The 14,196-nt window shown below is 30.6% G+C and overlaps 1 protein-coding gene across 2 annotated transcripts in view; it reads left to right on the top strand.

Moving 5' to 3' along the window:
* Positions 1-14,196, top strand: part of LOC122499345 (wiskott-Aldrich syndrome protein family member 3) — a 30,801-nt gene that overhangs the window by 4,856 nt on the left and 11,749 nt on the right. For both annotated transcript variants that reach the window (XM_043607642.1, XM_043607641.1), the window contains exons 2-4: positions 12,868-13,202; positions 13,292-13,445; positions 13,541-13,655. In XM_043607642.1, the coding sequence (XP_043463577.1) occupies positions 12,929-13,202; positions 13,292-13,445; positions 13,541-13,655 (543 nt within the window). In that variant the 5' untranslated portion in view covers positions 12,868-12,928. The remainder of the gene's footprint in view (positions 1-12,867; positions 13,203-13,291; positions 13,446-13,540; positions 13,656-14,196) is intronic.

Raw genomic sequence — 14,196 nt, 5'->3', positions numbered from 1 at the left:
TTTGTCTATGTATAGAACAGATATTTTAAGTTTGATTCAAAAATGTTTGATACATACAAAATTACAAATAAATGGTTTTCTCAGCGCTGAATAAATTATTCTTCTAATTGTCACTGATTAATTAGCGCGTACATGCTACTTGGAATCATTGGTATAATTATCGTTGGGAATCAGTGAAATTTCGCCAATTGAGATTTAAAGACTATGGTAAACTCATGTTTCTCTGTGCATATCTTTCTTGTTTCAAATCAGATTTTTATGTTTCAATTTGCATATTCGTTTGAATTTTGTCGCATATGTAATTCTATAATTCTTTAATTTATTACACCAAGTTGTACTCGTGATGATTTGATTCCACTAAGTGCAATCTACTCGTAATCTCTCTGCAGATATTACAACTGCAGCAGTCATAGTATACAGAGCTGAATGTATATATATGTGGCGCATTTCTGTCTAAAAGTTATACACACAGATATACAAGGCTCTTAAAGAGAAATGCAACATGAGTAGACTGGAAGTCTTCGGGACAAAGACTTGTGTGTGTGTGTGAGTGAGTGTGTTGCACAGTTTCGCAATGACTTGGCTAGGGGCCATAAATGTAGAATCTTTAGCCCAAGCGAAACACCCCATGTAGTAATAAAGTTGGTCCAGCTTGCTACATCTCCCGCCTAGCTTCAATATTCCCTCTCTTTCCCTCTTTTGCTGATCATGCGTTATCTTCTTGTTCTTTTATTTTCTTTGGGGTGATTTTACGCGATCTAGAACTCGTTACGGATGATCAAATCTCTCTCCTCTCTCTTTCTCTTTTATCGACGTGATGTAATCGAGAAAATTGCTAAGGCTATAGTCACACTAAATTTATGAATTGGTATACCAATGGCACTTGATTTATTTGTATTCTTTTCTCGATGAGTATCAGTTTTCGATAAGCATCAATATTGTTGCACTTTGTCATTTTTTAAAGATATTTTTCAAGTTTATACTTATTAGAAACGAATTTCATCCAGAGAATCTAGTCTTTTTCATTTAAAATAACCTGCTGTAGATGATAAAAATTTGTGATTTATTGTGGTTTCAAAATTTCCAAATTTACAATTGTGCGGAAGAAGTGAATTTATTAGATTTGTGATCAGTGTACAAAAAACATTATCTAGGTCAAGTGGGCAATAATGTCTGTATGATTTCGCACAATACTTGGAAACATGAGAAGAAAGTAATTATTCGAAAATTGTTTTGTTACTTTTTCAAGAAGTAACGACGTTATTAAAATATGGTCTTTAGTAGAAGTGCTTCTATTTTATGCTTAGCTTGCTTTAAATATCACTGTAGTAGTACACTTTCCGTAAATTGTTACATTTTAAAATAACAAATCGTCGTGTTCACTTTAGAGTTTAGAAGGAAGGGGACTTTATACAGTAGTAAAAATCCGCAAAGAAAATAGTTGTACGTTTAGATTCTTTTTGTTCCACAAACGGTTTCTTCTTGGAGCAATTGCACTTACTTTTCTAGTGCATAAATATTTTTCAAAAATTCACCGTGACTCCAAATCTTCAATTTGGATCCTAACGTATAAATTTAGTTGGTAATTTAACATTTTAACAGATCTTCAAGAATTTAGTTGGTAATTGTAGACATTTATTTGTTTGAATAATTAATCAGTAAGAGGAATCCAGACTGGACGATTAAAGAATAGTAAAGGTAGTAAATCTAGTAAGGATAGTAGAGACAATAACTGTGTTTTCGAAAATAACGTAAAGACGTCTTTATTGTCATCAGATGATGAACAAAACTAGCCCAACCGGTAACCTAGGGTCGTCGTCTCCTCACATACCATGACGTGTGTTACTTGATATGTGAGGCAGTCCTGTACACAGTTTCCGCAGATTTGTCGTTGGTTCAAGTTCGCAAGGAACTGGATATTATATAAAACTAACCTGTCGCTAAAAGAAAGAAAAAAAGATTTTTATTATTTTACTCTCCGATCTTCTCAATTTGTCGATTCTTTTTGATCATTCATGCCGGATGATGGTTTTAATTCACTTTCCACTTGATTGATCTGAAATTAATTCAATATTTCAGGCTTGATCGGATATTCAGTATGGAGGATTTTCTTTTGTAACTTTTATGTCTATAGTATAGCCTATATTCTTTTTTTATCCTTTAAAAAAAAAAAATTTGTTATTTTATTTATAGATATGTAGATCAAGGAATAAATTTTCTTTTTCTAAAATAAAGAATTATTTGCCCGCCGTGAAATTCTATCCGCAGGGAGAAGCATTCAATTTCCGTTATAATTTCGCGACCACATTAAAAAGAGACGATCCGTAAAAGGTATTATTGGTTATTTTATTATGGTTTAGATTCGTGACGAAGTGAGTTAAAAGAGTAGCTGCCGTTTAATAGCCGCAAGAGACTAAATAAAAATTATTTCTTCTTTATTTACTTTGACGGGTATTAAGTCGTAATTTTGTGATTAACTGTATTTATGATGCGGACGAGTGAAACGTGGGACGCAGTTTAATCTATTAATCATTATAACTCGTGGAGGAGAAAGGCCAGAGGAAATGCAGATGATGCACCTATATAGCTACCAGAAGCTGTTTAGAATCAGTGATGATAAGATGCAACAGAAGCTAGATTTCTCCATTAAGATGTGATATGTTTATATAGTCAATAAAATCTGTCATCAGGATCGTTCAGGTATAATTTAATTTTTCTCTCGTTAGTTAATTTCCAATTTTGTAAATTTTATTATTTTTCCGTTACATAGTAAAAAGTGTGGTGTCTTTTTTTCTCTGAAAAGTTTCAATGATTCGAATACAGTTTTCGCGATTTGTGGATTATAAGTTTGTATATAGTTACTACTAACGATAGTAGTGTGGCCGGACGTAGTTAACAAGCCGGTTTACACCGCTAGATTCTCGCGGTCTGTACTCAATTGCCGATGCAACCGGTTTCTGACATTTCTTCTTCTTACGCTGACTGAACGTCAATTTAGGTATGCTTCGTGATCTCGTTTTTCTCTCCCCCTTTCTGTGGTGCTCACACACGCGTTTATTGGAGCATCTCCACCTTTATGGTAAATGCAATATGTGTCACATAACAAAACGGAAACAACTTTCCATTGTAAACTCTTTAACACGCTTGGCTCTAATGTTGCGTGACTAAGGTACTTAGGATCCAGAGGTTAAGTTCGTTCTTTCAAGTTTTTCTCATATTTAGTTAACCCTTTGCCTTCTGTTAAGCTTACACAGAACCAGCAGCAAGGAGTTAAGATTCCTAGCTGATGGATCTTTTAGACAAATCGGACAAATTGATCGTTGCAGAAAAGAAAACTGAGTCTATGTCTAGAATTTGTTCTAAGTTTCTAGAAATATTGGAGTTATGGTTTGATCCAAATTCCAAATTATTCCTTTGTTCGTAACTGCGAAAGGCACAAATTTTGAAAATACAGACGTACTGCTGAAAACGTTTCTCAAACATTTGGGGGAACAATAAATGTTCCTCCTGATGAACGAGGGCCAGAAAATTGGCTATTTTTAAATTAGCATTTATACACACTCGAGAGGAAATGTTTGTTTTTTCTGACATGGAAAGTTTCTCCCCATGACAGTGGTTGGTTGGCCTGGTGAAACGTCGATAACTGTATATGTATATACAACAACGCGAAACGTTCACAACTCAAGTGCCAATCTGGATCGTACATTATATAGTAGCATGACTACCGTAAACGTCTGGTTAGTTGATTTTGATTCAATATTTTACTGCATACAGCCTTTCTTTATTTGATTCGAATGGTTTATGTATTGTATATTGTGACATGGAAGCTATATAACGGAAGAGAAGCATCACGCCTGCCAACACCCTCTTTCTCGCCCCTCCCCCGCTCGCCTTTTAACCCCCGACAGTTGGCAGTCGGTTTGATCAATATTGCTGCAGCACACCCCCCCCAAAAAAGACACTTTTTTACCCTTTCAAATTGTCTTTCACTAAAAGTGTCGAAATGTGCAGTCATCAATAATTGCACTTTGGTCTTTGTGTACCTAATTGTTTAACAGGTTTATTGTCTTGTAGGTCAGAGAGAAACTGGGTCAAACTGACCAGAAGTCTATGAATATTTTTGCACGTTCTACATTTTTATCTTAAGAATTATTTATGAATTGTAGAAGTAGAAGTGGACAGATAATTTACCTAGATCTGGCAAGGGTCCGGTTGGCTTGTGGACTAATTAAAAAACTATTGGTAAGAAAAGGATAGGCATATCTTCTTTCTTGTCTAAGCAATGGGATTTTATAGTTGGTCCACATGCCACCAGGACCCTTGTCAGATCTAGGTAAATTATCTTAGGTACAATTTCCTTAATTATTGGTAGGCGTAATAAAAAATTCTTCTCGATAAAATTTAGTTCATGACTCACGATTGAAATTGACGTTCGGCTAAAATACTATCTGTATAGGTTCACAGCTGATGGCTTTGGCTTCACCCCTCGCTCATATCCGGCATGGGAAGTGAAATAACGAATGTGGGAAGAAATGTGTTAGTTTTTTTTTTATTTCACTCAAGATAAACAATATATACGTATATATAGATAGTATACACCTTTAAGAATAAAAGTGTGTGAGCATCAAAGGGTGCATAAACGGGGAATTATTATATGTTCGTGGGAGACTTGGTTATATATGTTTCTGACGTCATTTTCACCCTTTGACCGCGCATCTATGGTTTGTTGCTTGCAAGGTTACCATGTCTGGAATGGTCTGGAAAACGAAGGGAACGCTCACAATACAATAATGAAGGCTTTATTATATTGAGTCAAGAAATTAACATGCGATAATAAATCATTTTCTCTCGCGATATTCAACTTGTTGAAAAGAATATTATTGACTGCGGGTGTTATTAATAATTGTTTCATTTATATTGAAGAATATTTGTCGCTTATTGATTGTTTTGTAATCATTACAATGATTGTTTTTGTATTATTACAAATTAACAAATTATGAATATGTTGTTCTATTGTTGTATTAATTTTCAATTTTTAATTTGTTTCTGAAAGAATTTCGGAAAAGAATTGTTCAGTTTCGTACATGAAAGAGTAGCAAATGTTGATGATTAGAAATTGATGATTGTTCGGCTTTTGTGAATTGCAAAGCTTGCGTGTCTCTTGAGACGTTTTCTATAGACAATCTAAGTCGAGTGCAAGTCGAGGTCAAGTTTGAGTTAATTCTCTCTTAAGAAAGAGAAAGGGTTGCTTGGGTCTTGGTTTGTAATTGATGCTCAGGGCGGTCAAGTGTGAAACAACAAGCTTTATAATAAAGCTTCTTTCAGATTTCCATCTTTTTAGCTTCTTTTTTTCTTTTTCTTTATGAAATTTTATTGCTTTTGTCATTTTTCCGAAAACAAAGACTTGATTCTCACTTTCTACTTATCTGTCTTTTTTTTACATAATTAGAAGTAATGTTGTGCTTTCTTTTTGTGTTGCAAAATAAGTTTTAAAATTTGACCCAGATGATTTATTTTTTACTGAAAAAAATTGAGGAAAAAATTTCTGACACGTTTAATGAAGAGAATTCCGATTAGACATGGAAATCTATATACAAAGCAGGGTGCAAGGACCCCATTAAACAGAGTTGTGTTGACGTTTACTCGGTAGGGTGTATACGCTATTTCTGAATATTGCGCCTTGCTGCTTTCAGTGATCTGCTAAAAGTGAACAAAGTAAGAAGAAAAAATCGAAAGCATGACTAAACAGGGTCGGTAGGATTCTCTTAAAATAACTAACAAAAAATACTAAAAAAAAGAGAGAAAGAAAATCATAAAAGCGTATGAAATTATATAATTTGCCATTTTTTTCAAAAAGATAATTCATAGATAATTCATCATTTTTATTTTTGATTCTACGTCGTAACGTATCTGTTAGCAAAAGATGTGATTTTATTTCCCACTAGTTTTATTTTCTTCTTTAATTATAAAAAGAAAAAGGTGTGTTTGTAGACTTTTGTTATCATTGCATTCCTCAAAGCCTCCGCTTGACAACGTAACAAAGATGATGAAACGTTGCATACAAAGCACTAATTTCGTTTCATCACAAGTGCAGATAAGGGGTTGAAAATATCATATTCTCACACACCTTATTCTTTTATCACGAAATAATGTATATACATATATAGAATTTAATGCATTAACAGCTTGTTTAATCTATTTATTTGTATTTTTTCAAATTCTTTCTTTCATCAAATTATTACAGTAAAAAAAATAAGTTAATTTTAAAGACTAAATGTATTTAAAACGGTTTGAAAATAATAATTTCTTTTTACTGGGTTTAAATGACTATTAAAAGAAGATTATCACTAAAAATTTAAGGAATTTCGTATCCGTTTATACATTTTGTTTTTCTTTCGAAAGTGGCTCAATTTTGTATCAACAATAGAGCAAAATTGAAATGACCTGTAATTTCTCTTTTCTAAATTCTACAGCTCGCTTAAGAAATGTTTTCATAAATGTATATATATAATTATACAATTTACATATAGCATTATCGTTAAAATTGTTTCTCTTCCTTCTTTCGATGTGCAATTTTCTTGAAAATTGTTTTTTTTCCTTCGTTTTATAATATGTTATCTTTTTCTTTTTTTGGTCTTTTTTTTGCAAAAAAAATGTATAAGAGAAAATGAGTCCAAGGTTTTAACCTCGAAAAACATTGTACTACGGTCATAAATCTTGAAGTAAAAATGCAATCGACGTTAAAAACAATGGTCCAAGAAAGGCGGGCGTGGCATGTTTTCATGGCATTATTTTGCCATTAAAACTCGGGATGTACAACAATGGTGAAAAAGCGCCAACACTAACCTACCGCAAACCGTAAGGCCCTTTAATTTTTATGTGCCTTATGTGTGAACGATGATGGTTATTTCTTTCGGATGCGTTATCTTGTATAGTTGTTACAATGTTCATCATAATGGTTAAGATATAATGCTTTTTACAACGGTTATAATTGAGGGCTTTTCACAATGGTTGTGATTAAATGCTTCTCACAATGGTTGTAATTAAATACTTTTCACAATGGTTGGGTTTAAATGCTCTTTATATGTTAAAAATTGCTAGTTGTGATAAAAAGTGTTTTTCACAAAGTTCTGCCTTCAGCGGTTATGCTGAACCAAAATTCTTATCAATATTTGAACACGTTCCAAATTTTCTCCAAACGTTTTGTATTGGCATTACATTTTTAATAACCTTCCTCGTCTTTTCATCTTTTTGCTTCGTGATGAATTATTTGGTATGAAAAAATTTGGGTCAATCCGATGCGCAAAATCATATATAAGAATGCTGTATTGGTATAAGATTTGCTAAAATATTTATTTTCAAGAGTTTTGAACGTATTTGTTTGCTCATTGGTGTAACTATTGCTCTTACTCGACTTTAGAATAAAATATTCAACAAATTTTGTATAATTGCATGATTGCATTATTATTTGGTAGCACTTGTTAATATTTCCTTTCGTTACTGGTAATTTTGTGATTATCAACGTTCAATTTAAATATATAATGCTAGTAATATATCGGTTATTACTAGTTCTAAATTATGGTTTTCATACCAGACGGTTGCGGTGGTTAGAAACTTAGAAATAATAATGACTGTAAACTGTTGTTGGTACCAAAAGTAATTATTGTTGTTACAGAGTGTATAATAAATGTAGTAGAAGATTATTATTACAATTTGCTGGAGGAAAAAAGTATTAATAGTAATAATAGTAATAATAGTAGTTGTGATAGTCAATCTGTACAATTTAGAGTATTCTATTGATCCAAATGTGAAAAATAACTGTTAGATAAAAGATGGATTTATTGTATGATAGATTAAAATATCTGAACAATTCAATGAATGTAATTTTGATATGGTTATTATATCTGAGTATATTATAAAATGACACACGTAGGAGTAATTGCGGTAACATGCGGTTCGAAACCTTTTATACAAAATGACAAATAGTGGGCAGTTCTCGTGCGTTAGTCATTGCTAATATTCGCAATTTCGTAATGCAAGTCAAGCCGCACATTTCACTGTGACCACATCATGATATTCACCCAATTCACTGTTTATGTACGCACGCACTATGCAAAGAAAGCCTGGGTTTACGAGCGTACGTTATTATTTGCATTCAATCATTTTTTTGTTAGGGTTTAAAAAACTGGATTGAGTCGTTAGTGTGTCTACTGTTTCTTAATTTTATGGAAAATTATCCACAAAAACAGTATTTTCTTCTGTTGATATTTAGATTTGTATTTGAAATTAAATTAAAATTTTTTGGCTGACCTAATTTTGATATTTAACTCTTTTTTATTTTAAGATTTTAGTTTTGTGTACAACAGATTAAGGTGTGTGTTACTAAACTTGAATTCATTTACAAAATAAACTAATCAAAACTAATAAGTTGTTTTGATAATGCTTTGATCATATTTGTGTATCGATAGTATTATATAAAAATATGTGCGTTAATCAAAATTCAGTAGAGAAAAAAATTCCTTATAGAATTTATGGTTAGCTAAATAAGTACAGCGTTTATGTAACAACGAGAGGAGAAACGGTCTCAGAATTTTCTCATCTAAATATCAAACAATCGATGTTCACCACATTTTTTGAAGAATAATTGTTTCATTTCTCTAAATTGAATGCAGTCTTTTTGTTATCTTGTTCCACAAATTCTTCATTCTTTCCTTGAAAATGTAGTCGCGAGAATTAAATGACTACTTAACTGATTATATGATTCGCATACGTGAAATTTTTATTTATTATAGAATACATAGATCATAAATTCATAAAGTTTAGAAAGGAAGTCTAGACCTGTCCTTTCGCGATGATTCACGTACGTTTTATCGCATTCGATAAATCTGGCTCACTAATGGAGCTTAAAAATTATCAGATAACTCTCTTTCTCTCTTTAATAGATTATAAACGGGCAAAGTTGTTTTTCTTTTCTGTCTGTCTGTATGTCTGCTTTTGGAAAAATGGGTTAATAATATTATACGGAGACGTTTTTAGTGCATTTTGATTTTCTCTTTTGCGCTTAGATAATGATATGTAATTTATATTCACGTAAGAGATGAGGGAACAATAGGCAATAGGTTACTGAGTGTCAAAAGAGATAATATACAATTATCTAATAAGGATATACATAATACAATTGTAAAAGGTAAATTTAAATAAAATGACAGTTTTATAGCAGATGTTGTTTTAAAAATAATCTTAATTTATAATTTATTGAATACTTTTTTATTTTTTAGTCTATACGCTTTATTAGAACTTTGGGCGTGATTAGTTGCTACAGTTTTTACAGCTTAGAAAAGATTTTGTTTGGTTACAATATTGCTCTTTTGCGAATTTTTCTATGCTTTGAATTTTAGAGATTTTGATTAAAAATTGAGAAGTTGAGATTAATATTTGATATCCGAGTATATTGTCGCAAGTGATAAACGTTGTTTATTTTCTTCATTAATGAACACAATCAACAATGAGATAGCTATTCTCATAATTAATATCACACGTTTCAATCAAGCGGCAAGTCTTTGGTGTGCCATCTGATAAAAATGCTATTTCCGGTATATTCAGGATGAATACGAAAGAATCAATATGAATTTTTTTGCATACTTACACCAAGATATTTTTTTGTAATTATTATCAAATTTGACATTTTTTAATTAACTATAAAGTTATACGTAGAGAAATAATACAGTTAAAATAATTATTTGATAAAATAATCCGTTATTTGATTGATGGTAAATATTTATTCGAAGCACATACTTGAGTGTAAAGAATAAAATAAACGGTATTTTATTTTTGATTCGAATGTATTGTTAACATATTGTTCGTTTGATTAAAGTTAAAATTATTTAATATTGCAAATGTTATTTGTCAATGGTAATTGTTTATTTTAAACCATTATTTTTTTTATTAATTTATTGATACAAAATATTATAATTTTCAAACTATTATTACTTTTGAGAAGGGAAAAATTTAAATATAGTGTTGGAAATAGACAAATACAAGTGAAATATGCCGACATAGAGAGCAGGATGATGTTATTTTATCTCTCTTGGAATTTGAGAATACTGGAGGCGAGAGTTTATATACTAGAGTGTTTTATAATATTCACTTTGCTCTTGATACTTCCACCGTCTCATTTAATTGGCTTAATAGTGAGAAGCAGTGTTGTCAGATGATGTTGATGATGATGATCCACACAGATTTACAATAATTCTTTATTCTATAAAATTTATCTCCTTTTTATTGATCGCCTGTCAGGCTTACTTATCCTTTATTTATTTATTCTAGAATATTTATCCTTCTGGGGAAATATTCTCATGCTGAAAATCAAGTTACCTGAAATTAAAATATTTTCAACTTTTATTTTATCAAAAAAAAAAAAAAAATAGATGGAGTAAAATGAAATTAATCTTATGAATGAGGTTCAATATAGAAATGTTCCCATAGAAAAAAAATTCATAATTTTAATTTTATAAAGAATAACGTATTATTATCCAATATAATATGTATTCCTGCAGGAAATAAATGTGCCAGTTTGATGATAGATGATGCTAGATGATTGGCTTTTATGACGACTAAATTGTTTCGATTTGTCTCATAAATTATTGTACATAACGAGGGAGAAGTGAGCGACTAGAGAGCACTAGGCGAGGAGAAGCGACCCCCCTCCACTGTTTTTTTTTCTGGTGGGGAGACCGCTTCTCCGTGCTCATTTCTCTACCTCTGCCAATTTACCTTTTTTAAACTTTGAAAATTCAAATCAATCGATAGTAATTGCAATAAAAAATAGTTTAAATCGATATAGTTAACTGTACCATATTGATTTTTACTATCATGGATTTTAAAAAATGTTTTCGAAGGAATAACATTTTTCACACATAAATACTGTATAACACTGTATAAAGGAATTTTTGAAGAATAATTGAATTTGGCGATAAATCATTTTTCTGTCGGCGAAAAAAAGAGCAAAAAAAAAAAAAAACTGTTGCGCGAACTTGAGGATTTAATGTAGTATCGACATTGAAGTATCTGCGAAGTTGTTCACCGTTGCATGCAAAGCTAACGGTAGATATTTTATGGGAATGTGATAATAGACAAATTTGTGTGTGGGTAAAAGTATAGTAAGAAAATGTATACAATTGTATGAGATCATCATATATATCTTACTCACGCATCGATTCATCTATCCGGATGAGAATAAAGGACAAACTACTTATTCTCTCTCAATCTCTTATAAAAGGGAGATAAAACCCTTCTCTCTATATAACGATCATTATTACATTCCTAATTTCTTCATCTTTTTTCCATATTTTCCTTTTCTTTATTTTTATTTTCTTCTTCTTTTTTTCTATTGTTCTTTTATTTCCTTTTTCATTTTTCGAAAGGTTCCAAACTTTATAAATCCTTGTATTTTATTGAAAGGTGAATAGAGGTATACTAATTCAATAAAAGAATATTGGGATAAATGAAAATGGTCTCCCGATATAGAAACTTGATATTTATTTGATAAAAACTTGGTTTCGATGAGGCTTCATCATAAATTAATTTCATTATTCTATTTTGAATTCGAAATGATCGAGTTCCTCTCACAAGATCTCGTATTTCTTTTTCCATGATTAAAATATTTGAAAAAAAATAATATATGCGACTCACTATTTTTTCGGGAGGATATTTAAATAAATTTACACTAGTTAAATATTTATTTATTCCATTAAATCAATAACTTTAATTAATTAAGCACTATTTCAATTAATTAATGATAATTAATTTTACATTATTTTAAATAATTATTTTACTTCGTTTAATAATTTATTTCTTTACTTTATTTTATTTACAAGTTCTTTACTTTATTTATGTTAATTTAATTCAATGTAATTAATATTAATTTAATTTAGTTATTGAATTTTAGCTATTGAAATTTTTATTTATTAATTTTCTAAATGAAACATTAATATTTATTGACGAGATTTCAATTTTTAATTAGTTATTTAATAACACCTGCTATCCACAATAATTCAAACACGTGGTTTGTGTTCACAATTGACCGACTTATTATTTATGCAATCTCATTGCAATCGTTTACCTTTAATAATCGTGAGGATAAAGTGATTTAAATTTGTAATATCTATGCTTCTTTATGACCGGAAGTTTGTATTTCTCAGTCTCGACAATCTTTAATCAATTGAATTGAATTTAAAATTTATACGTAATAATAAAAATTTAGGTATATATATACTGATTAAATATTGAAAAATAATTCTATCATTCACAGTCGATCAATAAAATAGAAAAATTTATATCTGTAATTTAGTTAAATTCATTTCGGTTGAATTTAATTAATTTCATCAAAACTTGATTAATAATTTAATCAAGATGAATTTATGCGGTCAAATCACAAGTTTGATTGGATAAACTCTGGATTAAATTCATCTACCTAATTTTTGTAAATTAATTTGTAAATTATTATTCACTTGGTCAATTTTGGTAAATCAAGTCTTGAAATTATTGAATGTTTTATTTACTTACCTCTTCATGGTCCATAACTTTCGCTTGCGGACAAAATGTGACAATTTAAAAAAATATTTAATTAATAATTTATTTTTCGAATAATAATTAAGGACACCGTGTAATTTTCAGTTAATTAATAATTTATTTTTCGAATAATAATTAAGGACACCGTGTAATTTTCAGTTAATTAATAATTTATTTTTCGAATAATAATTAAGGACGCGGTGTAATTTTCAGTTTAATTAATAATTATTAATTGTAAATTAATTACAAAAGAAGAAAGAATTTTGAAACTTTATTAATTTGCTTCTTTTTTTGTAGGTGACGAGAGAACGGTGAGTCGAAGGCTGGCCAGAGTGTATAAAAAAACTCCGGCGAGAGAATGCCGCTTCCAAAACGGTTGGTGGAACCCGTGCACGTTGCACGGGGCACCATACCCGAGGACTTTCCTCTCCCATCGGAATTAGAAGCAGCGACAAACGGGACACTCGCCAATACCATAAGGCAACTGTCGAGTTTATCGAGGCACGCCGAGGACTTATTTGGGGAACTAGCCAAGGAGGCTCATAGTTTAAGCGACAGAGCCAATTCCTTACAAGCAAGGATAGACAGGCTCGCTGTCAAAGTCACTCAACTTGACAGTAATGTCGAGGAAGGTCAGAATTCACTCCAATCATTCAAAATTTCATTTCCGTTTTATTTATTGATTACTTGATTAATTAATTTAAATTAATTATAATTGCAGTTTCGTTGCAAGATATTCATATGAGGAAGGCCTTTAAGAGTTCGGTGGTATTTGATCAGCAAGTCGTCTCCAGGGATACAATGCCCACAGCGATGCGAGAAACTTACCACCAATGTGATCCACCGCCACCTCTCGATAAACTTAATGTTTACAGGTATTTGTTAAATTCAGTTTCAAGACTTTGGAAAATCGGAAAAATATTCCATTTCTTTCAATTTCAAAACTAATTTTTATAATCATTATTTTTAGGGACGATGGAAAGGATGGATTGAAATTCTACACCGATCCCAATTATTTCTTTGACCTTTGGAGTCAAGAAATGCTCAAGGACACGGAAAAGAAATTACACGACAAAGGCAAAAAGGTAAAATTTTCCAGAAATAAAAAAAAAGATTTTATTTTTCAAGGCCTCAAAATTCAATTCGATATTGTACGTTTTCTTTAGTCTTCGATCCTCAGTAACTATTTTTGAATTTCGATTTTTTACCACGAAATTAAATATTAACAAAAATTCTTTATTAGAATGTGGAATTTTAATATAATCTAGAAATATAAAAATTTATTTCTCTATTATTTTTGTTGTAAACAATTATATTAATTTTAAAATCCAATTTTTAGAATTATTAAAATAGTTAATAATAAAGATATCGAATTGATATTTTGATGGTGTATAATACTTTTAAAAATCGCTTAGCATTTTTTAATGTATTATATTAATATGTTATTAATTTATTATTATAAAACTAATAATGACACATTTTAACTTATTCAAACTGTCCCTGTGGTTATAGACCGAGTCTGAATATGCCGAACCGTTCAGAGAGGCAAGTCGATGGTTTGGATCTTTGTAGTTTTTTTACAACCCCTTTTTCAATGTTAATGAACTTTTATTAATCGTTCAACCA

Source organism: Leptopilina heterotoma, unplaced genomic scaffold (assembly GCF_015476425.1).
Source record: "Leptopilina heterotoma isolate Lh14 unplaced genomic scaffold, ASM1547642v1 Lhet_167, whole genome shotgun sequence".
Classification (NCBI taxonomy): domain Eukaryota; kingdom Metazoa; phylum Arthropoda; class Insecta; order Hymenoptera; family Figitidae; genus Leptopilina; species Leptopilina heterotoma.
The sequence above is the reverse complement of the archived record's forward strand: the minus strand, read 5'-3'. Positions and strand labels throughout refer to the sequence as shown.